This window comes from Sander lucioperca, chromosome 21 (genome assembly GCF_008315115.2).
Source record: "Sander lucioperca isolate FBNREF2018 chromosome 21, SLUC_FBN_1.2, whole genome shotgun sequence".
In the NCBI taxonomy this organism is placed as follows: domain Eukaryota; kingdom Metazoa; phylum Chordata; class Actinopteri; order Perciformes; family Percidae; genus Sander; species Sander lucioperca.
The window spans coordinates 9199587-9222855 of record NC_050193.1 but is presented as its reverse complement, the minus strand read 5'-3'; the positions used below and the strand labels follow the sequence as shown (position 1 = coordinate 9222855).

Below are 23269 nucleotides of genomic sequence, written 5' to 3'. Positions count from 1 at the left end.
CGTAAATCCCAACATAGCTCCGCCCACCTTAAACCCGAGCTCAGGTCTAATCAACCACGAGTGAAAACACCTGCGTGTGAAACTTTTTTAGATCAAATTTGAGCGTCAAGATAAAAATTAAAGGAATTCAGTAATAATATACACCACAATTATCTAATGTTTTCTAAAAGTACCTCTAGCATGATATTAAGTAGGCCTATATTTTGCTGTAAAGGGATGCTTCTGTTTTATCTAGCTTCTATGAAATATATTTTTAGAGTAACTGTTCCCCCACTAAATTCATATTCACCAACTGCTTCTGTTCAAGTATCTGCGAAAAAAACCCCAACTTGAGATCAGGTAAAAGACTAAACATGTCCACGCACTGAGTTGTTGAAGGAGGGGTAAATGTCATCGCTGGGAGTGTCGCGAGCGCGTCTCATACCCTCACAATGACCGCTGGAGGTCTCACTCCAGAGAAAGACAAGACTTACATGCATTTATTGTTGCATCTATATGGGTTTACAACATCTGATCTGCACTAGACTGACAATGCTCCACTATTCAGCCACTCTCCGCTAAAAAACGACAGCCTTCTCCCGAGTTGTTGAGGCGCGTTAACTTTTAACAAATTCAGTCCAGCACGTCCCGGCGGTAATCTTACTTTCGATGCATGAGCGTTTGAGGTTGTCAGCCGCTGAGCAGGCAGCATCTGGGCTGAATCATTTGCGTTATGGCTTCGGATCAAGAAAACAACAGGCAGCGTTTGAAACAGCTTCTGGGGAAACCTGGGAATGGAAACTGTGCCGACTGCGGGGCTGCAGGTAAGCTGAAGGGGAGTCTCTGACAGTAAGATGTTTTAGTGACCTTAATTCAATCTGTTTGGATAGAAATGTTATGACTATCCTACTTTCTTTGTTATTCCCGTGTGATTTTATAAGCTACAAATAATTGGATTTAGGATATCACAATTGTCACAGCTGTCTCCAGTTCTTTCTCGCGAAGTCGTTTAGTTTCTCTTCTCAGTCACGATGTGGTCTAGGCATGGTTATGAAATAACAGTTGACATAATGAAGATCATTACACAGGAGGGCAGTGCATTTGGTGAGGACTCTAACGAAAAAGCAACACAATAGTGTATTGTAGTAGTGTATTGATGTAAATATGTAATGACCTAAGTGCTTTTTATTAAGCTTGGTTAGAAAGTGCTTACAATGTATTTAATGTATAGGTTCGTTATTCTTATGTGTGGTGTCTTTTTACAGATGTAGGCTATTTTTGTTGGTTGAGGTGCAAAATGTATTCATCTGGTGGTTTATTTCCTTTTGCATGTGCACATGTGTTCATACACATGATGGTCACACCTTGGTTGAACTTATCAAATCTGCAGTTCAGTACATGGGCATGCAAGCATGTTTACACAGCACCTTTCACAGACACCAGTCACACAGTGCTTCAAAGTCAAAGAAATAAAATCCAATAGCCTACAGTCAAATAAATAAATAAATGGGCATACAAGAAGGGAAAAACACACACAAACAGGTGTGTAATCTAAATAGCCCGAGAGAAAGTCAGAAGTAGCTAATTTGTTAAAGGACAATTCCGGCGCAAAACAAATCGAATGTGTTTGTAGTGACTGTTCCATTATCTTTGTGACTATTATTGCCACTGTTCACCACACCCCCAACCGGCATCGTCAGACACCGCCTACCAAGAGTCTGGGTCTGCCGAGGTTTCTTCCTGAAAGGGAGTTTTTTTCTCGCCACTGGCGCAATAGCCACTGCTAATGCTTGCTCTTGGGGGAACTATTGGAATTGTTGGGGCTTTGTAAATTATAGAGTGTGGTCTAGACCTACTCTATCTGTAAAGTGTCTCGAGATAACTCTTGTTATGATTTGATACTATAAATAAAATTGAATTGAATTGAAACAAGCTAGCGCGGACTGCTGATTAGCTTACAATGCTAGTATTCGGGGCACAGGACGGAATTGTCCTTTTAAATGTGTTATTCCTCACTTGCCGTTGCTCCTGGTTCAAAAAGTGTAAGCTGTACTATTCAAGATGAAATCTTGAAGCTCACTAGTCCATTCATTCAGGAGGATGCTCATATTTAGGGTTGCAACTTAAGTATTTTTTTTTTCCATAAATATGACAATTGGTTTTCTGATTAATCATTTATGAAATGTCAGGAAATTGCAGAAAATAAATAAGAAATACCCACCCAAACTTTCCAGAGCCCGATGACGTCTTAAATGTCTTGTCTTTGTTCAAACAAAACATATTCAAAGACATTAGTTTACGGTGAATTATGACAATGAAAAGCAACAAATCCTTTTATTTGGGAAGCTGCTACCAGATAATGGTTGGCAATTCTTTTACATGTCCTTTTTTGAAAAAAAAAAAAGATTAAAATAACATTCATTATTATTAATTATCGAAATTGTTGCTGAATATTTCTCTCTCTCTCTATCAACTATTCAATTAATAAGCTAAGGTGCTTCATGCATTGCTACATTGTGGACCCTTACATTTCTCTTCCACGCCAAATATGTTTTTATCCTCTATTGGCTGTTTGACTTTGTGTGCATCCGGTTGTCTTAGAGAGTGACTTCTCTGTTAGACTGGCTGATTGTCTCAACTACAACAGGCCCACATAATGCAGAGAAGATGGGAGTGGCTCACTACACATCAGCCTCTTGTCTCTTGTTCACAGATGCACAGCCTTACATGTGTGCAGCTTTGTGATTACGCACAAGGAAGTCATAGTTTTTTTTGCTCTCATGCTATTTTTGCAGCGTGTTTGCACATCTTCATTAGCAGTGGTTGAAGGGCTGCAGCACGCTGATACAAAGTACCTGACACTGCCTCAGTTCTCTGGCTCAGTTACAAATAACCACCACTGCAGCTGAATGCTCACCTTGCCTTGATATGACTAATGACTCTGAAATCAGATGTTGATGTGTAGGAGGAGCTTTGTGCATGTGTGTGTAGCCATTCACACATCTGCTGTAACTTGGCTTTAAAAAAACAAACATGCTGTGGATTTATAGTGAAATTGATCATTACCACTGTGCACACTCTTTCCATTCTTGTCTCCCTTCAAAGAAATATTAGAACTGTGTGACGTTGTGACCTTTCACTGAACTTCTTGAGAACACGGCAAACTGTCATGAGCGCTTAAACATAACTGGGTGACATATTACATAAAATCAGTTTATGTTTGCAAAAGGTCAGGTCTTCACTTTGTGTTTTTTTTTCAGGGGGTGACAGAGGTGTTTAAGGTAGAAGTGACTCATATTGCAAGAAGGTGTGAATGTATGTAACGTGCGAACGTAGTGTGAAAGACATGTTGCACACACTGGTATGCCTGTGAATTTCCAACATTCATAAAAAAAATCAGTTCATGTTAAAAACTGATTTTTTTTCTCAACAGCAACAAAATAGTATAACAATGAAGATAGGCACACATATATGATATATGTATTCATAGTATAGGTATCAATGTGCCTGTCTCTGAAAAAAGAAGACTTGGAGATGGTTCATTACCATTTCTATGCAGTGTTTCAGTTTTCTAAGCATGTGTTGCTGTAATAAAGTACAGTAATCTATGCTGCTTTGTAAATACTGTATTAAGGGAGACATTTTTTCGTGTGTGTGTCTGTGGGCAGAAATAAGATCTATGAAAAAATACCCTGCCGGGGTAACTCAAGGTGAGCCGTCAGTGGTGCCAAGTCTACTCTCTCTACTGCCATGAAATGGAAAGGAAACACCTACAGTAGTCTGCCTTCACACAAACCTAAATTACAGTCTTATTTTCACCCAAATATTGATCATCTGTGAAACTGGGGGAGGGTTTTATAGTCACTCTGAGGATGTTGACTGAGTTGGTATATCTAGGTCATGGAGACAAGTTCTCAGATCTCTTTGGGTGACCTGCTTGTATGGGTTGGCTGAAGTGAGCACACTTGGAAAATGTATTCTTTTTGATGCAAAGACAAATGACTTAGTAGGGAGTCACATATATTAAAGACAGAGAGATGGAGAGTGAGGAAGATAGACAGACAGAAAACAAACTCATTCTGTCGGTCATCTCCAGGATCAGGACAGACAACCCCATTGTCTCTCCATGTCCCATCTCTCTGTCATTACCCTATCTTAACCCTTGTGTCAGATTTCTATCCATACCATGCTTACGTGTGATTTTTAGGAATCTTAATCCACTACAGAAATCATGTAAAGAAAACTTAAAACACTACATGTAAAAATTGTTCTTTCTGCCTGTAATGTATCGACCACTGTTTTGGTTGTCTGCTGTTCACTATGGTCAACCTGCTTCAAATCTAGTTGAGCCATCAGTGTCTGTTAGAAGGAAGTTCAGAAATGTTTAAGTGTGTTCAGTTATTTAAAGCTTTAAGTGTTTTTTGTGCGCATCTACATGTGTCTTTATGCCACGTTGCAGATCCGGAGTGGGCATCCTACACCCTGGGAGTGTTTGTGTGTCTCAGCTGCTCCGGCCTTCATAGAAACATTGCTCAGATCAGCAAGGTGAAATCTATCCTGCTGGATCCCTGGAGTTCCACTGAGGTGGAGGTAAGAACTCGTGTCTGTTGTGTATGTGAGGTTTATTCGTACAAATCCTAAATAAAATAGTGTTTTGCCCGCTGCATCCCTGCTTGGATGAATAAGTCAAGTCTTCAGACTCAATTCAGCACGGCCTGAAAGGCATGAGCCAGCAGCTGGCAGATACAACCAACGTGTGTGTGTGTGTGTGTGTGTGTGTGTGTGTGTGTGTAATCCTGGGACTCAGACTTTAAAACTCACTCTAAAAACCGGTTGATTAATCAAGAATGAGATAATAAAGAACAATGTTGTTTTCATACATGTAGTACAGTCAGATTAACTGTATCATGCAGCTTTCCTACCGGTGTGCTTGTGTTATCTGTAGTTTCCTAGCAGTGTGCAAATGCATGCTGAGCAGTGGCCTATGTGTTAAAATAAAGAGACAAAAAAGAAGAAGCAGCCATGGCAGCTGCATCGTCTCCCTCTGGGCAAGGAGTCAGCCACACACATGCATACAGATACTGTACATGCTCTCACGGCCATTAAGCCAATGAGCACACACTTATACACACAGGTATCACTTAAAACATCAGAGGTTTCTTTTCCTCCCCTCTGCAGTTTATGGACTCTGTGGGCAACAATGCTGCCAAGGCCAAATATGAACAGATAGTTCCTGCCTTCTACTACCGACCTACACACAAAGACTGCATGTAAGTGATGTGTCTTCCTTTGCCCTCCTTAAAGCCCGATTCAGGTCACCTGTGGTCACCTCTACATGTATGAGTGGTTAGTGCATATCTGCAGCACAGATGGATACTGTAGACACTTTTCTTTTCCATTATCATACAGATCCATTTGTAGCTAATGAAGTAGTCTTAAAGGTAGTTTAAGGTGGAATGACGTTGTAATAGGCAGGTTTGTTCAAATGTTAAAGGTGTCTAAAAGCATGACACTCATTCTGCCACTAAGTGGTATTCTGAGTGGGTCGTCATCAGTCGACAACAATGCAAACAGTTGCATATAAACTTAGCACAAAAAGTAAGGAAATTTGTGTTTGGTAGATTATTTCTCTGTAGTAACAATGCCTTTTGGCAATACGTCTTATACCGTTAGAAAGCCTGTTTAGTTCCCTTTCAAATGGTGCCCCATTTGTAAGGAACATGCATTTGTGGGATGAGCAGCAGCGCTGAGTATGTGGGTTGCACCCATGAAAAATTTGCCAAATCTTCTCTGCCATTGCCAAACAGCTTATTCTGCCATTGACTCATTTGGTGTTTGGTGGATTGGATGATTGAAGTTTGAAGAAACAAGACATATTGGCAATTGAACAATTTATTCATTTCACAAACAGGAGCTTCAGTAGCATGTGGAAGAACCATACACAGCCACAACAGCCTGGCAGCTCCTCCTCATGCTGGTCACCAGCCTGGTCACACACTGCTGTGGGATGGCATCCCATTCTTCAAACACCATTTGTCGCAAGTCAGCCAACGTGGTTGTGTTGGTCACTCTGGCACAAACAGCACGCCCAAGCTGATCCCACAAGTGTTCAATGGGGTTGAGGTCAGGACTGCTGGTAGAAGAATGGGATGCCATCCCACAGCAGTGTGTGACCAGGCTGGTGACCAGCATGAGGAGGAGCTGCCAGGCTGTTGTGGCTGTGTATGGTTCTTCCACATGCTACGAGGCTCCTGTTTGTAAAATGAATAAATTGTTCAGTTGCCAATATGTCTTGTTTCTTCAAACTTCAATCATCCAATCCACCAAACACCAAACGAGTCAATGGCAGAATAAGCTGTTTGGCATTGGCAGAGAAGATTTGGCAAATTTTTCATGGGCGCAACCCACATACTCAGCGCTGCTGCTCATCCCACAAATACATGTTCCTTACAAATGGGGCACCATTTGAAAGGGAACTAAACAGGCTTTCCAACGGTATAAGATGTATTGCCAAAAAGCGTTGTTACCACAGAGAAATAATCTACCAAACACAAATTTCCTTACTTTTTGTGCTAAGTTTATATTGTGATTATTTTGGGCAACAAAACAATAAAATATTATTGCTGGCATCTTTAAGACTGCAGTTATTGTTCCACAGATGGATGCATTTAATAACACAACAAGGGGCAACAAGTGGTTTTGGTAGCCAGGCTGACATGCAGCAACTCCTCAGTGATAAGAATACCAAGTTCCTGTAGTTTGACCAGGAAACAACAGTTCAGTACGAGGGTTTTTTCCTAACTATCTAGTGATATAAATAATTAAACGCAACAACAAAACGCTGTGGAGTTTATTTTAGAATGAATCTGCATTGTGTTTATGAAGGATGATTGCATGCTAAAGATGCATACACATGTATGATGCTTTGTGAATGTTAAGGGAAAAGAAAAATAGTCTAGATGAATTAACTCAATAAAGATGGATATGGGAGATAAAAAGAAGAGCACAAGCCGTATGATCAATATTATGATAGATGGAGGACAAGGCAGACACAAGTGATAATTACACAAATATGTAATATTTGGCTGCTTTTGTTCAGTTTGCATGAAATGTGGCTCGGAGCTTGGACATCCATGTAAGTTAATGAGGTGTTTCTAACAAATTAGCTTAAACATGAAGTAAACATTAAACCTCAGGAAGAGCTGAGTATCTAACACCAACTGTCTTGCAGACTCCTGCGGGAACAATGGATCCGAGCCAAGTACGAGAGGAAGGAGTTCTTGTGTGTAGAGAGGCAGGAGCCCTACTCGGCAGGTAAGAATGAAATGCGTCTCTGTACAGTTATGTGCACAAACACATTATACTTCTTGCTTACTCAGGAAAACAAATATTTGTCTATGTGCTAGCAGGAAAATGGCATCATTCATTTATCATCACAAACATTCTTGAGTGATAATGATATTATAGTGAAAGAGGAAGGAAAAAGAGGCCTTCCCTTCACAGGGTTTGCATTTCTGTTTATGTATGGTTCTGACGAATGAGATACATCAGAGTAATAAGCTTTAAAGTTGTTGATTGACATTTTTCACATTGAACAAAGCCATGCTAGCTGTTTCGCCCCATCTTCAGCTCTGTACTTAACACACAGAGAATCTTCTCATCTAAGCCAATGAGTGTATTTACAAAGTGTTTAACTAATATTTGAACGTGTCTTGCTCATTTGCAATCTACATGTATCTTTATCAACTTTCATTGAATCTTTATTTGTTTTAGTATCAGATGTTGCACTCTTGGCGTAAAAATTGTTTGTCTGCATCCATGAAGGATTGTTTCTAAAAGATGTGACAATATTCTGGGTAGGGATATAACATAAAGCAGCACAAACTCTTGTGAGGTTGATCTTTGGTTCAGTGTGTGTGGAGGTGCTATTTGGCTTGCTAATGGCATTACACAGTCAAAGGGTGTAATAATGAATAACTCATGGCCCAGTAGGCACAATTACCCAGTGCTCATTTACATGGCCCATCCCAATTAGCCTGTCAGTAAAACTGTGTGAGTGCTCGTTCGGTAGTTAGACAGATGCATGGTCCGTCAGCAAAGACAATGAGAATGGTCATCAAGGGAAGAAAACTCCCCTTTGCTGTCCAACATCAGCTCCTCATATGTCTACCTACCTGTCTGTCTGCCTTCATTTTTTTTTAGCCACACCCACCTCTGTTACTGCCTAGCTAAAATATGTCTCACCCTTTTCTCATGGTTGATTGTGTGAAATCATTTTGTCATTATCAAGCTCAGTTCCTCACTAAATGTGTATTGCATAACCCTTATCTCTTTCTTTTGTGCTGGATCATGTGCCCGTTTGACTGTGTGTGTGTCGCAAATGACAAATCTCTCGGTGAAGCTTATTTAAAGAGATAAAGTGGAACCAACCTGACACCCCCCCCCCCTCCCCCCAGTGTTTTGACCACTAGTTTAAAACAGGCGTACACCGTAGACCACTAAACATTCTGAACAATTTGCAGCTACTTTACCCCTCCTATTTAGCATTCATCTGCAGCATATAAACATTTGATAAATGGTTTATAACAAACTATTATGTAGTTGCATGAGATATTAGGACATTTTTAAGTGTTTAGAAATGTACAGTATTTAACAATAACCTATGAAGAGATATTTCATCTTACAACTGTGTTTTACTATATTTTCATTCAGCCCCCACTTATGGATGCCCACAGGATAACTAATAGTTGTCGACTAATAAATTAATAAACACTTACATCCGCTTAAAACTACATTATAGTGTGTTATAAACCATTTATAGAATATACTGCATTCAAATGCCAAATAGGGGAATTTAATGTAAAGTGTTATTGCAGCACTGAAGGAAATGAAAACTGAACTGACACATGCAGCACATAGGTCTTTCTTGACTGGATTATAAACATTTCTCACAGCCTTGACTTGTTAAACACAGGTGTGACATTTATCCCATTCAGGTGTTTCAGTGCCATGGGTCTATGGATTGTGCATGCTTGCTCACTGACATGGTTTACTAGGATTTCTAAATGTAACAGGGCCATCATTATAGGATAGATCCATTGTTTTTCAGCCTGCGCCTTGTTTAAATGTTATTTACCATTGTTTATAATAATACGGAATACAACTTCACAGATTTAGTTTTGAGAAACCCGTAGTCTAAGAGGAAAACGGGATGTTGCCAGTAATGTCGGACATGTCTATATGTTCCATAGTTCTCCTGATAAACATGGTCACCAACTACGCTTTTTATCAGGCTTTATCGACTGTTTCCCTTTGTGACTTCTCTGCTGGAAACAGGAAGTTGTGTAACATAAAGTCAGTTAACCTGATAGAGGACATGGTTTGTGGCCATTTTTTGGTTGAACATTTTAAAGATATATTACTGTCAGTCCACACCCTCGCTGTTGAAGTTATAGGCGGGACCTTCTCTTCAAATCTATAGTAGTGTGATGTCATTTCTAGAGCTACAGCGTCAAGTTCACAACACAACACAATTCCCCTTTTAACTAGAGCCACGCTGCCTTCTCACAAGTTTGAGCAACCTCTGACATTTGCAGTTAAAACATCATTAGGTAATTTTAAGCAACACCTTCACTATCAACTGAAAAGCTCAAACACAAAGCTTACATTTTTAGAAAAGGAAAAACTCACTTTAAGGTAGGCAAGATAAAGCACTATTGTCAGAGTCTCATGACTGTCAAACTCTGTGTCTCTGTGTGTCTCTCTCTGTGTCAATGGTCTCTTGTGTTGTGCTGTGCAGAGGTTTAGGAGCATGTGGCTGTGTGTCTCTGCCACGGAGGAAGAATGACCTCTTTTGTGTACAAGTATTCTATATAACATTGCTCCTAGATTTTAGGCCAGGAGAAACTAGCATCTGTAGAGGACCTGAAGAAAGACAAATGCTTTGGTCCAATACTTGCTTTGCTCTCCCAAGTGTTTGCAAATCTTGACACCCCATTCTAACAGTTAATGAATTATCTTGTTCTCCTCTGCTGTGTTATGTTGCTGTGAACAGTATGACCCTTCTCCTCTCAGCGGTGGAGCAAAAGGTTCGTTTATCGGTGTTTTAAGCCCCCAACGTCTCGTTAACGCTAACGTTATGGTTAGGGTTAGGTGCCTTGAAGTCAACGGTCGCAGCGCTGCCTTGAAGTCAATTAGGCAATGGTAAGGGTTAGGGTTAGGTTTGGGTTGGGGTTATGGTTTGTGGTTAAGGGTTTTAATTTTTTGGCACTGGCCTATTGATCCGAGGGGAAAAAAAGGGGTAGATGGAAGTATGAAGGGGTATACAGACTGCTATTGAGGAATAGGCTGATGGGTTGGTAGTGTAGAGGCAACTCTGTTTCCCCAATCCCAGGGGACATGGGTACAAACCCCAGGCACGGCACACCTGCTGGTCCGCAGGGCTGAGGAAGGGCAGTGGGTCTGGTGCTGCGATGAGGTCTGGGTGTCCATTTTGGTGGGAAAGGAGAGGGGGAGAGAGAAAGGAGGGGCGCCTAAGGGTTGAAATATAACTGGAATGGGACCATAGATAGAAAGGAGAGAGGTAAATATAGAGAAGCGACGTAGGGAGAGTAATATAAACAGGTCTAAGAGAAAAGCTAAAATAAGTGTTATAACCTGCATAGTAATCTGATATAAGAATAAAAATATCATAACAAGCCAACATGCACAAGGGATCCAACCTAAAAGTGCTGGGTTAAAAGGGCCAGTAAAATCATGCAAACACATCTAGCTGGCAGTAGCATAAATAATTTAGGAAGTAATAAATTAACCTATAAGTGCTGTGTTTAAAATGGCCAGTAAAAGTCATGCAAACACATCTGGCTGGCAGTAAAATAAATGAATAGTTTAGGAAGTAATAAACAATAAATAATAAATAAATAATTGCAACAAGATATAAGTGCTTGGTGATAAAATACATTAATAAAACATGCAAAACACATCTACTTAGTAATAGTAAATAATTACACAATATGATATGGAGTAAGAAAAGAGTAGATAGGGTAGTAGAAGTGTTGGCGCCCCTCCCCTGGGAGGGTGGGGTTCGACTCTTAGGCCAGGGAGGTCCCCCTGGCTGAAAACAAAACAAAGGGAAGGGGGGGCTGATTTTTGATGTATGGGGTATAATTTTTGCACATGGGGATATAGTAATGGATTGAGGCAACAATTAAGAAGAAGGTATATAGGAAGTTAGACATCGTTTAGACCTCTGGGTTTGGTGTTCTGCGGAAGGGCGATCCAATCCTAGTGCCTGGAAGGCATTAGGATTAGGCAATGGTTAGGGTTAGGGTTAGGTGCCTCGAAGTCAACGGTCGCAGCGCTGCCTGGAAGGAGACGTTGGGGGCTTAAAGCACCATCAAGCAAAAGGTTCTTACTTATGAATAATGGATGAAGCCATTGCTCAACCAGAAGTTCACTGCTGTGTGCAGGCCACACCATTACAACTTTATTATTGTACAATGAAGCAAGGGAAGGGACACAGGGGGGATGGCAGGAGAGAGGGTGGTGCAGGTGGACCAGCAGATAAGTGTTTGTTAATTTCAGCTTCATTTCCCAGAGGAAAGGGGCAATGCTATGGCACATTTCCTCTCAAAGATTCTCTGTTCTTCGCTTTTTATCACATTGTACTTATACCACACCAGCATTTAAATGAGGCACTTTATTTTCAATGGAAATGCTTTTCTTGTCCAGCCCCTGCAGGGGAAATGGTTTATCAGCTGTTTCTAATGTAGTCTGCTATCTGGAGATGTCCATGTATCACACGAAAACAGTTCAGTGCTATTTATGTAAGGCTGTGAGTTGGCATCACAGGAGATTGTTATTATATTTCTCATACTTCTTTTTTTTATAAATACCACCCCCATTACAATTGGAACTCAAACTACAGTACATTGAACAATTAAAGACCCTAATGGCCCTAAAAAACTGAACTAAAACAACAAAAAGGAAAAAGCTAAAAAGTAGTAAAAGTCTCTTGAAATAATGAAGCACTTTGCAACAGTTTTCAGTTGTGGTTATTGCAGTGTCACAGTGCTGCTGGATGCTCACCTAATGACAATGTCTTAAAGTAGGTTCAATGGCTGTGCAAACAAGTAGTGTTACTTGTATCTGACATAAATATCTAGTTTATTATAGTGTTAGAGTTCTCAGATATTTGGAAAAAAAGAATTCTGTTGAATATTGCTTTATTGCTGATAAGTGCAAGTAAGTTGTGTGTCTGTGTATTGGCCGTGTGTCCATAGAGCAATGACGGTGCATTTCTTCTGCAGTGCTGTTTCTGTTGGCTCACGCTGCATATAGACAGAGATGCCAGTGTCAGGTACAGGCCCAGGAACAGAGTCAACAAGATGTGTGTGTGTGTGTGTGTGTGTGTGTGTGTGTGTGTGTGTGTGTGTGTGTGTGTGTGTGTGTGTGTGTGTATATATATATATGTGTGAGAGGTTCTGGCTTGTAGAGGAAGCCATGAGTTGAAGCTAAATTATTTATGTGTAGTAAAAGCGGAGGTGCTTCCTCCCACCACTGCCGAGCTGCTTAGAACGGTGACCATATAACATAAACTGTACACACACACACACACACACACACACACACACACACACACACACACACACACACTATTACAGAGCTTTCAGTGGTCTCCACCAGCATTGTTTCTGGATCAGTGTCCTGTGTAATATTACATGCTTAAAGATCTTTCAAACTCTTGAAAAACATGGCCATTCTTTTTTACTGTTTTAGTGCACTCACAATGTACTGGATGAATGGGCACAAGGGGTTTTATAATGACCAATATGTCTGTGCCAATCTGGCACAGAAGGCAGACAAGGTTTGCATGGATACAACCCATCCACTTTCAGTGGAGTTCAAGCCGCTCCCATCTGGTTGTAGATATAGATACCCTTAACATCAGAACCAACCGAGCAAAAAACTCAATTATTCCCATGGCAATAACCCAATTAAATAAGATGTGGGGAGGGGTATGACTGGAGGAGGAATATATGTGAAGTACTGTGCAGTAGTTTCATTTATTTATGCGGTTAGGCCTTTTAGGGAAGTGCAACATACTCCTTTTTACTGTGTTCTATTTATTGATGTGTGCATGTTATGTGTTATATAAATAGTGCTGTAGATGTCTGCTTCAATGTTTGTGTTGTGGATTATGTGTCATTGTGCCTGTATTGTGTATATATAACAAATTGCCTCTCAGGGACATTAAAGTTTTCTAAGTCTAAGTATGTATGTAAGTATGACAACATATAGCTTTAGCTTTAATCTGAGTTATTTTACCAAGAAAATGCTGTGGGGTAATTCAAGTAAAGAAAATTGCCCACTTGATTCCAGGAATGATAATAGTTTATGATTATACTATTATGCACTCAGTCAATATTTTTTCATAAAAATGGATCTAAACGCTTTTTGTAATGTGCAGTTCCTTGCAGCTCCACAGAGTTTTAGTTTTCTGGCCAACAAACTTGCAGACATTTATCATAGCTTGATGTTCCCTATGAATTTTTCTTCTGTGTAAATGGCTGTCTTATATTTTGAGGTATTGTGTATTTTATTAAAAGTTTGTGTCTTTCCTCTGTTTTCTCTCTCTGTATTTCTGCTCCGTGTCAATGGAACGGGACCCTTGTGGCTCCTCTCCTGGCAGGCTACAGAGAGGGGTTTCTATGGAAACGAGGCCGAGACAAAGGACAGTACCTCAGCCGAAAATTTATTCTGTCCGAACGGGAAGGTGTTTTGAAGTACTTCAACAAGCACGATGTGAGCGTTTTCTCCCCCATCTATCTTTTTCTTATCTGTATTTAATCTGCGGATCTAAGTATAAACACTTTGTTAAAAATAGCCACTCTGTAGAAATGTCATGCTTTTTCTGTGAAAAACTGGAGATCCCATTCAACTTAATCATTTCATCATCAATCATTTCTCTTCTAAAAATGTCTTACCTCTCTGCAGGCCAGAGAGCCTAAAACAATAATGAGGATCAATACTTTGAATGCCACTTTCCAACCAACAAAAATCGGTACTGCCCACGGCCTGCAGATAACCCATTTGAAGGACAACAGCACTAGGAATATCTTTGTTTACCAGGAGGATGGAAAGGTGAGGTGCAGTGCCTCTGTTTGGTGTTTTAGGTGGGGGGAAGAAAACACATCTTCAAAAAGTCACAACCGACTCTTTTTCTGTGTGCCGATCTGACGGCCACATTGTGCTTTGTGATCAATCATGCACAAGTTTAAGGAGTTGATGGGTTTGTCATAACATTAGTATATATAGTGTATATATATCTGTGTGTGTGTGTGTGTGTGTGTGTGTGTGTGTATATGTATGTATGTATGTGTATATATCTATCTATCTATCTATCTATCTATCTATCTATCTATCTATCTATCTCGTCATTAGAATATGCTCCTTCTTCTAAATGGAGCCCATTAGAGCTTTTCAAAATGCCATTTAACAAAGGCATAGTAAGTAACGATTGCTGTGTGTCCTGGAGGTAATTATGGACCATCAGGGCTGATGATGATGATGATGATGGCGCGTGTGTGTGTGGAGAACATCTTTCAGTAAGAGTCCATCACTGAACTTCTTGATGTCCTGTCTTGAAGGAAATGGTGGACTGGTTCAACGCCATCAGAGCAGCCAGGTTTCACTACATGCAGGTGGCTTTTCCTGGAGCTTCCACCTCTGAAGTGAGCACACACACACACACACACACACACACACACACACACACACACACACACACACACACACACACTCTGAGATATTTGCTCTTTGTTTGTCTAGTTGTTGCCAAAGCTAACCAGGAACTACATAAAGGAGGGTTACATGGAGAAGACTGGTCCAAAGGTAAGGCATTTCTCTGCAACAGTTTTGTTGATAGAATACTTTTCCACAACATGATTTATAAGTAAATAAAATGGAAAGGAAATACGCAAAACCTACATCAGGGTCTTGAAGAGCATGAAAGCCAAGTTATTTATTTGACATTTGTTGCTCTATGAAATCAGCTACTGCCACATGTTTCTCTCCTGTGTCTGTCCCACAGCACACAGAGGGCTTCAAGAAGAGATGGTTCACGTTGGATGACAGGAGGCTCATGTACTTCAAAGATCCACTGGTATTAAAGCTGCAAGTCAAGAGCAAACTCCTGTAGTTGCACACTGTGACCAGGAGATGTTGCCATGCCCTTCTTTCTAATGTGTATTAGTCTCACTGCACTCAAAGATTCCTTTTAGACAAATAGCTGTCCATCTAGATTTTGGCTTTAGCTCCTTTTTAAATGAAAACTATAAATAAGTGATTTTGTTTCATTGAACAATGATTAAACTATACGTTTCTCCCTCTGCTTCCAGGATGCCTATGCACGAGGCGAGGTGTTCATTGGGAGCAGGGAAAACAGCTACACCACACTGCCTGGCCTCCCCCCGAACATTCAGGGCTACCATTGGCAGTTTGGAATTACCATAGTGACCCCAGACAGGAAGTTTCTACTTGTGTGCGAGACTGAAGAGGATCAGAAAGATTGGATCGCTGCATTACAGACTGTTATCAACAGACCAATGCTGCCCCAGGAGTATGCAGGTAAATGGAACACCCAACTAAGTCAAGTTATTATTTAGCTCTTTTCTTCTCAATATCTGAGTCTGATATTTGTTTCCATTCTCTCTGCAGTGGAGGCCTATTTTAAGCACAAACCATGACTGACTTAGTGTTTGAAGACCTGTTGGTGCACAGAGTGGAGCTGGAAGAAGAGAAGAACCTCAGATATGTACTTGATATCTCATAATGGTTAGTCTTTATAAAGAGTTAAGGATGACAGAGAAAAAGACCTAAAGGTGAGACATCCCACTGTGACTCCTTTAGTCTACCTGCCATCCTGCTCAACGTTATGTGCCAGACCCATTTCTTACGGAGTCCGAATCACTCCTAAGCTCATGAATGTTAACCCATCTAAATATTTATGAGAATACCATATTTGGAAGAAAAGCTCTTGTTCCAAATAGAGCCATATTCACAGCGTAGTTAAGGGCCCATAGAATAGCACTTGGGCCATTTTCAGCCCAACCAATGTTACATACCCTATTAGGAGACCTTAAGGAACAGTGTGAAATACCCTATATAATCATTCTATCACCCCTTTAATGTCAGTAGGAAGGAATAATATACATGGTCTGTGGATACTCACATTTATTTCCATTAATAAGTACAATGGTATTTAATTCTCAATGTATTTATTTTAACTGTCCAATTTGCTGTTATATTGCCAAGTACTGCAGGTATAATTCTTTTTTAATAATTATTTTTGCTTCGTTTGTACAAATTCAAGCAGCTGAATGTAAACCGCTTTGTGTACTTTTTATTATCACATTTAAGAATTTGCTTGCATTACTTTGTTTCTCCTTTTTGTAAAACTGTATACAAATTGTGATCCAATTTAGCATTTACTTTCCTTATTAATCCAGAAGAGGGAGACAGAGGAAAGCTTTTAAATTTACTATTACTCGCATGCACTGAACTCACTGTGGAGTTGTATATGAGAATCTGTGTAAGTGAAACTGAAATGTCGTCTATTAAAAGGGTAAAAGCCACATTACCTTCTGTTTTAATTGTAGTTTATTTTCAATTACAAGAAAGAAGTTGCACATTAAAAAGTAGTAAAACCAAAATCAATGCATTACTCTGAACATCAAGATTTGAAAATGTACAGTACTGTTTCTATGACTAAGATGAAATCTAATCTAATCTAAGCAACAGTCATATAAAAAGAGATCTATGCTTTTATGAAGAACAGGTTTGAGAAGAAATGGCACTATATACCTCATTTATATATTTGTGAATGGAAAATAGAAGCAGGAAATATAGAAGCCTACTAAGTTTTGCACATCTGACTACAAATAAAACATTCAAAATCAAAAAAAAATATACACATCGGTGTGTCGTATACAATACTTTAGGTAACATTGTCAACATACTATGGGTCTTTATTCCCCCAACATCCTCCTAAAACCCCACCCATACTCTTATTTACCATCTAAAGTGCTATTCTCATTTTTTTTCTTACATGCAGAAAAAAGTTATTAACATCATCTTTGTCAAATCGTGTTTTAAATAATTTCAAAACTAAATTATATATAATCAAGAAGAGAGGTTGCATTAGAGCTCTCAAAGACTCAACATTGATCCTTCTAATATTGGAAAAATCCCCAAAATGTTTTCGGTTCTGTGACCCATGCACTGCCATGTTTCTGAAGGCTTGTTTAAACTACTGTATACTTCATTTTTGCTTCTAGCATGAATTCAAATCTTATAAATGTATTTATCAACATTCATCCACACGCTGACCAAGAAGAGAACATTCAACCAAAACGTCGACTGTCACTGACATTTTAAATGGAGAAATAAATAGCTTTACATGTATCTTGCAAAAATATCTACATAATACATAAAGGGATTTAATCACAACAGAATTTAACAATAAAATATCCAAACAAGGTAATGCAAAGGTAGGTATCTGATTCAGTGCTGGGGTTAAAATATCATGCAACTAAAGTTATGGAAAAAATGTCCATTAATAGATTTATAACGGAGGTGTGCAGCTTCTAACTTTGTCTTTTTCAAACCACCTACATTCACAGCTGCAGGAGGAGGTAGGTGAGGAAAAGCAGGACAAACAAAATAGAGTAGGGCAGTGCGATAAGTGCAGGACAACAGACAGGAAGGTTTGAGAGTGGAGAAACAGAAGGGCAAAAAGATTTATACCTCACTGGAGCTGCCTCATCTGTGATTGGACCAGATATGACATATAACACCTACAGTACAACATGAACGTGAGTGACGGACTGACTGACACACACACACACACACACACACACACACACACACACACACACACACACACACACACACACACACACACACACACACACACACACACGCAGGCTTTAAGTTCTGCAGCAGCCTGTGCTTTTCGTCTCCTTGTTTACGTACTCCTGGAGCTTAAACTTCTCACTGGGATCCTTCATAGACCGGTGCTTCAGCTCCCTGACACAAAGGGAGAAGAAAAGATAAGGTTAAACAAAACAGAGCCCCCATAAACACTACAAATGATCAGTATATGCCTTAAGTTGCTCCAAAAACTAATTTAGGAACCTGTATTTTAAGTATTTGCATATTCATAGATTCTAGATTTTTCAATGAGGGATAAAACCTAGATGTGGAAAAACAGACAAATTATTATTCCTAGCTGAGTATTTTTATGTCTGGAGGGGAAAAGCGAGCAAGTTCACCTTGAGTTAGGTTCTTTTTGTTAAACTATCAATGCAATTCAATTTATTTATAGTATCAAATCATAACAAGAGTTATCTCGAGACACTTTACAGATAGAGTAGGTCTAGACCACACTCCATAATTTACAAAGCCTCAACAATTCTAGTAATTCCCCCAAGAGCAAGCATTTAGTGCGACAGTGGCGAGGAAAAACTCCCTTTTAGGAAGAAACCTCGGCAGACCCAGGCTCTTGGTAGGCGGTGTCTATCCCCAAAGTAAAAAATAAACTTTAAAGGGGTGATAGAATGCAAAACCGATTTTACCTTGTCATAGTTGAATAACGACAGTTCGGTGGGAAAATAAGACATACATAGAAGCTCAAAATCCCATTGATACCCCTATCCTCTGCAAATCTCACATTTTGAAACTGCTGCTGAAAACGGGCGAATCTCAACAAAGCTAGATGTTGACGTCATGATCTCAAGTCACGCCCCAACATTTGCATAGGCTACACCACTGACCTGAGGTCAGTTTAGTCTTCTGAATCTAGCTAGGTCATGCAGATCTCCAGAGGTACGCTATTTAATTACTAAATTCACTTCTGAGACTTTTTCTATGCGAGAAATCAACTATGTAGAGGTCAAACATGGGCCGTTTTACGAACATTGATGGCTAATTGCAAATTTTGTCCGACTGTGTTTCGCAGTTCAGCAGGAGCTCAGCAGCGTGACAGCGGCCGGTGCTGCCTCGCCGCTCGGCGTGTCCTACTTCATAGACCTGCTGTGAGCTAGCTGGATCTCCGTCACGAAGGGAAGCCCGCGGCGCTCCATACATGCGCAAAGTCACCAGTTCTGGGTTACTGGACTACAAAATGCCGAGGCCCTGATGGAGCTCCAGGGCCTGCAGCTAGTCGCAATCTTTAGCTACCCATAGGATGAGGGGACAGTAGCAGCTAACGAAATCCCTAATGTTCACAAAAATGCATTAAATTGAAATCTGACACCATAGTTAGCTTTATAAGAACTTGGGGTATATGTTCTATAAGTGGCGTGACGAAATTCAAACTGTAAATAGACTTTAATTATGCCGAAAGTGAAGCTAACTAGCTAGCCGCGATCTGTACACATAGCTAGGGTTGAAGGGACAGTAGCAACTAACGAAATCCCTAATGTTCACAAAAATGCATTAAATTGAAATCGGACACCATAGTTAGCTTTATAAGACCTTGGGTCAGATGTTATATAAGTGGCGTGACAAAATGCAAACTAAATATACTCTAGTTATGCCGGCAGCTGGCAGCCAGCCAGCTCGGCGGAGCTCCACGGAGCTCCAGTAGTCCAGTAGCCGAGAAATGGTGACTTTCACTGGGTGAGGTTGCCGTTTTCTCGTCAGACTGCGTGGAGCTCCTAAAGTCCGACACGTCTTACCAGATTTGCAATTAGCCATCAATTTTTGTAAAATGGCCCATATTTGAGCTTTATGTAGTTAATTTCTCGCATAAAAACGTATCAGAAGTGATTTTAATCACTAAATAGCCCGACAAACAACGTATAACTTTGCAGTGTCTGAAATATGAGACCTGCTGTCTCTTCTCCAATGTGTTTCTATGGGGTTCGCTCAAACCAGTCAGCGCGCAGGTCATCTAAATATTCATGAGCATACCATATTTGGAAGAAAAGCTCTTGTTCCAAATAGAGCCATATTCACAAGGTAGTTAAGGGCCTAATAAAATAGCATTCAGGCAATTTTCAGCCCAATCAATGTTACATACCCTATTAGGAGACCTTAAGGAACAGTGTGAAATACCCTATATAATCATTCTATCACCCCTTTAACATCTAACACATTTCTTAGTTTCTTGATGATGGTAAAGTGCTGTCATTTTTTGTATGTTCATGGTTTAGTATGCCTGTATTTATTAGATTAGAACAAAACTCCACAACACTTGCAGAGAGATACTCACTTAGCCACAGCGGTGAAAGCCAGCTCTACATTGAGACCTGACCTAGCGCTGGTCTCCATGAAGGGAACTCCGAACTCCTGCAGAGTCAAAGCAATGACAGTTATCGGAGATCTTCACTATTTTACGCCCAGAAGACTCAAACATATGTATGATAATTTAACAAACCGCTGCCTCTTTGATATGCTAAAATTGTTTTAAATGAAGGCTGTTGGGTTAAGATGATACACAAGTTTTCAGCAGAACTTCACAGCACAATAGTGAACTAGTTTACTTTGGATAAATCCAGCACAGTTGTGATACATTTGTCTCCCAGCTTTTCCTCTGCAGAGGCATTTGTCTGAGCCCACAGTGATGATAACTGATGCGTTTTTCCCGTCCCAGACTGAGCCTTAAGTTACTTAGTGGCACTTTATTGCTCCCACTTCTGGGCTGAATCGCTTGGCTAACTGCTATTTGTTTTCTTTGCTGCGATGTGAAGCCACAGTCAGGGAGATTGATAAAAGGAAACATTTGCTCCTGGTTTCAGTGCTTTGCGGTTGTATTTGTAGCCACCAGGACTATGAAACTGAATATGAATGAATGTTCTGCAGAAGGTCTTTCGACTTTTATAGATGACGACACAGAAGGCAGGAATCTATACAATACATATTCATTATCAAATGATAATCATCTAGAGGAGGGCAACACCTCTGACATGTCTGGCCTTTCTCCCTTTTATCAATCTATTTGGTTTGCAGGTGGTACATTTTCCTTACAAAACAGAAAGAAATATCTAGATAATCCCACCTTTCTGTAATATTCCTAATCTTTTGATCTGCCATAGAAATTCAATCAGTATCTTTGGAAAATGACAGAAAAGGAGAAATCAGTGCGATTTTGTTAGAATTAAAAGATGTCTTAAAACCTTTTTGGTTATGTAGGGCGTAGCTTCTCAGCTGTGGCATCTGGACAATAAATTGTAAATGTAAATAATTACCTTTGCAAGCCTCTCGCCATCTTCTCTCTTCACCACCCTCTCATGAGTGGCATCAGCCTGGTGAGACAAGAAAAACAAGGTCACACACGCCAGCACCGTGCAACAGTATTGGTGCTAATAAAACCACAACATCCACCCACTCACTGTTCAGATCTGCTCTCTATTTGTCCACAGTTTACATATAAGCCTTCCCTGGTGTTCAGGTCTGATGGCAGCTAATGAGTCAAGATTGCAAGAGGATGCTAATTAAGCGCTGATATGGAGTGGGGGGACTGAAACAAGACAGAGCTCCAAGGCAGAGACATCTGTTCTCTTTTCAGAGGGAGGGATGTGAATGGCAGTTAAAGAACAAAATGTGTAACACTGATATTTGCAAATTATGAGGTTGAGATATTGTCAGATACTGTATCTGTGTTTTTGAAAAGATCAAGAATATTTTACTTAATATAAAAATATAATCAGGCAAATAGTCACCATGATCGACTGACTGATCTTTTTTGGTACAGATACCAAAACACTATTTTCCGATCGTAATCAAATGACCATTAGTATGACTCTCAATACTTTGACTTTCCTTACCCTGTCTGTGGCACTCAGCTCCAAGCCCATTGGTTCTTACTGAAGACTGATGTAATAATATCTCACAAATAGATACTTATACAATAATTTTCTTAAACAGCTTGGCACTGTAGTTTTTAGCAAACGTTACTTAAACAGGAGTAAATTGTGTATTTGTTGGGGACTATTTTAAGCCGTGGATTAATACAGATTTGGTGCATATTTACGGGAGCAGTACGGTGTCTGTGGCATTACCTCACAAATAAACTACAGTGCCTATGTTCACCCTAATGAAGGAACCTGTCACGCAGTGTTTTTAATAGATTTAGGACAACAATGGACAGTACAGCACAAAGGAATTAGCTATATCAAACTTTGGATATACAGACAAAAGGCTACTTGTTAGTAGGATCAATCCATTGTTAAAAAATATAGAATACTGTATTGCCTGACTTATCCCATAAATGGTTAATAAATGGTTAATTTTATCCGAATTTAAAGCCACCATACGAGAACTTTGCCTAAATAAAAATTAGTGGAATTATTATTCAAGTCAGGAATTATCTTATCAAAAAATAAGTAAACTAAGAATTAGACTTACAATTACAGTAAATGCCAATATGTTTTGATACTCTTTGCTGGAGACAAAGACTAGTTGATACCAGCAAAATTGTATACTATTGAAGATTGATACACAGCCCTAGTGTGCATGTATCAAGAGTATTTTTTTTTCTTTCACACTATGCCTTGCCTTGTTTCCAAGCAGCATGAGCACCACATCCTGTTGGGCGTACTCATGGATCTCAGTCAGCCATGCCTGGTAACAATACAGGAGAAAAGAGACAAGAGAGAGAGAAGACATAGTAGCTGTTAGACAAGCAAAATGGAACAACCTGTGATGGAGAAAAGAAAGAAGAAATATGTAGTACACATAAAAAGGGCTTTGGGAAGAGAAAGCCTTGTCTGGGACTTCTCAATGACAAGCCTGAGCACTAAATGTAATAAGGTGAATAAAGAGGAAGAGGAAAGTGAGAGTGACTACGGCATTTAGAAGATGGCTAAATGGGTAAAGGAAGTAAAAAAATGTACAGACAGAAAAACTGAGGCAAGGACAAAGATATAACAGGGATAAAAGCAAGAAAGAGTATGTGAGAAAGAGAAATACTGTGTGAGAGAGAGTTACTTTAACAAACTCTCATCAGTTTAATGGACACTGTTTACCATGACTGTTTGTCCTGCCTTAACTACAGTGTGTACACAGGAGAAGGATAAAGCTTTACAGGGGAACAAACATCACCTCTGACTGTATGAGCTCCGACAGCACCTGCACTATCCATTCACAGTTAGTGAGCATTCAATCAGCTCAGAGGACCCCTGCAAAACCCTCCTGATTAAATAATATCCCTCATTTCAGCACAAAGCTTAATTACTCCACATTGGATTTCTGACTGGCTGATGATCAATCCACCTTTCCTTTAGTA

At 39.9% G+C, this 23269-nt stretch overlaps 2 protein-coding genes and 1 long non-coding RNA gene across 4 annotated transcripts in view; 2 read left to right on the top strand and 1 right to left on the bottom strand.

Annotated features, from left to right (window-relative positions):
* Positions 1-355: 355 nt before the first annotated feature.
* On the top strand, positions 356-16613 carry LOC116059330 (arf-GAP with dual PH domain-containing protein 1-like). The gene is made up of 11 exons (XM_031312346.2): positions 356-803; positions 4439-4569; positions 5158-5249; positions 7211-7293; positions 13670-13782; positions 13975-14121; positions 14628-14711; positions 14809-14871; positions 15071-15142; positions 15378-15606; positions 15697-16613. Exons 1-11 carry the CDS (start codon positions 713-715, stop codon positions 15723-15725), a joined length of 1134 nt encoding a protein of 377 aa, XP_031168206.1. The 5' UTR covers positions 356-712; the 3' UTR covers positions 15726-16613.
* Positions 8647-12174, top strand: LOC116059334. Its single transcript, XR_004107286.1, has 2 exons — positions 8647-10067; positions 11386-12174. It is a non-coding gene; the product is annotated as an uncharacterized LOC116059334 (long non-coding RNA).
* A 17-nt stretch (positions 16614-16630) lies between the features above and the next one.
* Positions 16631-23269, bottom strand: part of LOC116059332 (ras-related protein Rab-26-like) — a 51217-nt gene continuing 44578 nt past the window's right edge. The window contains exons 6-11 of one of the 2 annotated variants that reach the window (XR_004896170.1): positions 22540-22605; positions 21231-21287; positions 20255-20331; positions 17939-18066; positions 17779-17856; positions 16631-17738 (exon numbers count right to left, since the gene is read on the bottom strand). Coding sequence is in view for 1 of the 2 variants with exons in the window: in XM_035996575.1 (XP_035852468.1) it covers positions 17967-18066; positions 20255-20331; positions 21231-21287; positions 22540-22605 (300 nt within the window). In the remaining variant the exon portion in view is untranslated. Of the gene's footprint in view, positions 17857-17938; positions 18067-20254; positions 20332-21230; positions 21288-22539; positions 22606-23269 lie in introns of both variants that reach the window. The other variant, XM_035996575.1, reaches the window with a different exon arrangement.

Coding starts and splice junctions, on each gene's coding strand:
- LOC116059330 (XM_031312346.2), top strand. CDS start 713: ATGGCTTCGGATCAAGAAAACAACAGGCAGCGTTTGAAACAGCTTCTG. Junction 5,250..7,210: donor CCTACACACAAAGACTGCAT/GTAAGTGATGTG, acceptor ACTGTCTTGCAG/ACTCCTGCGGGAACAATGGA. Junction 13,783..13,974: donor AGTACTTCAACAAGCACGAT/GTGAGCGTTTTC, acceptor ACCTCTCTGCAG/GCCAGAGAGCCTAAAACAAT.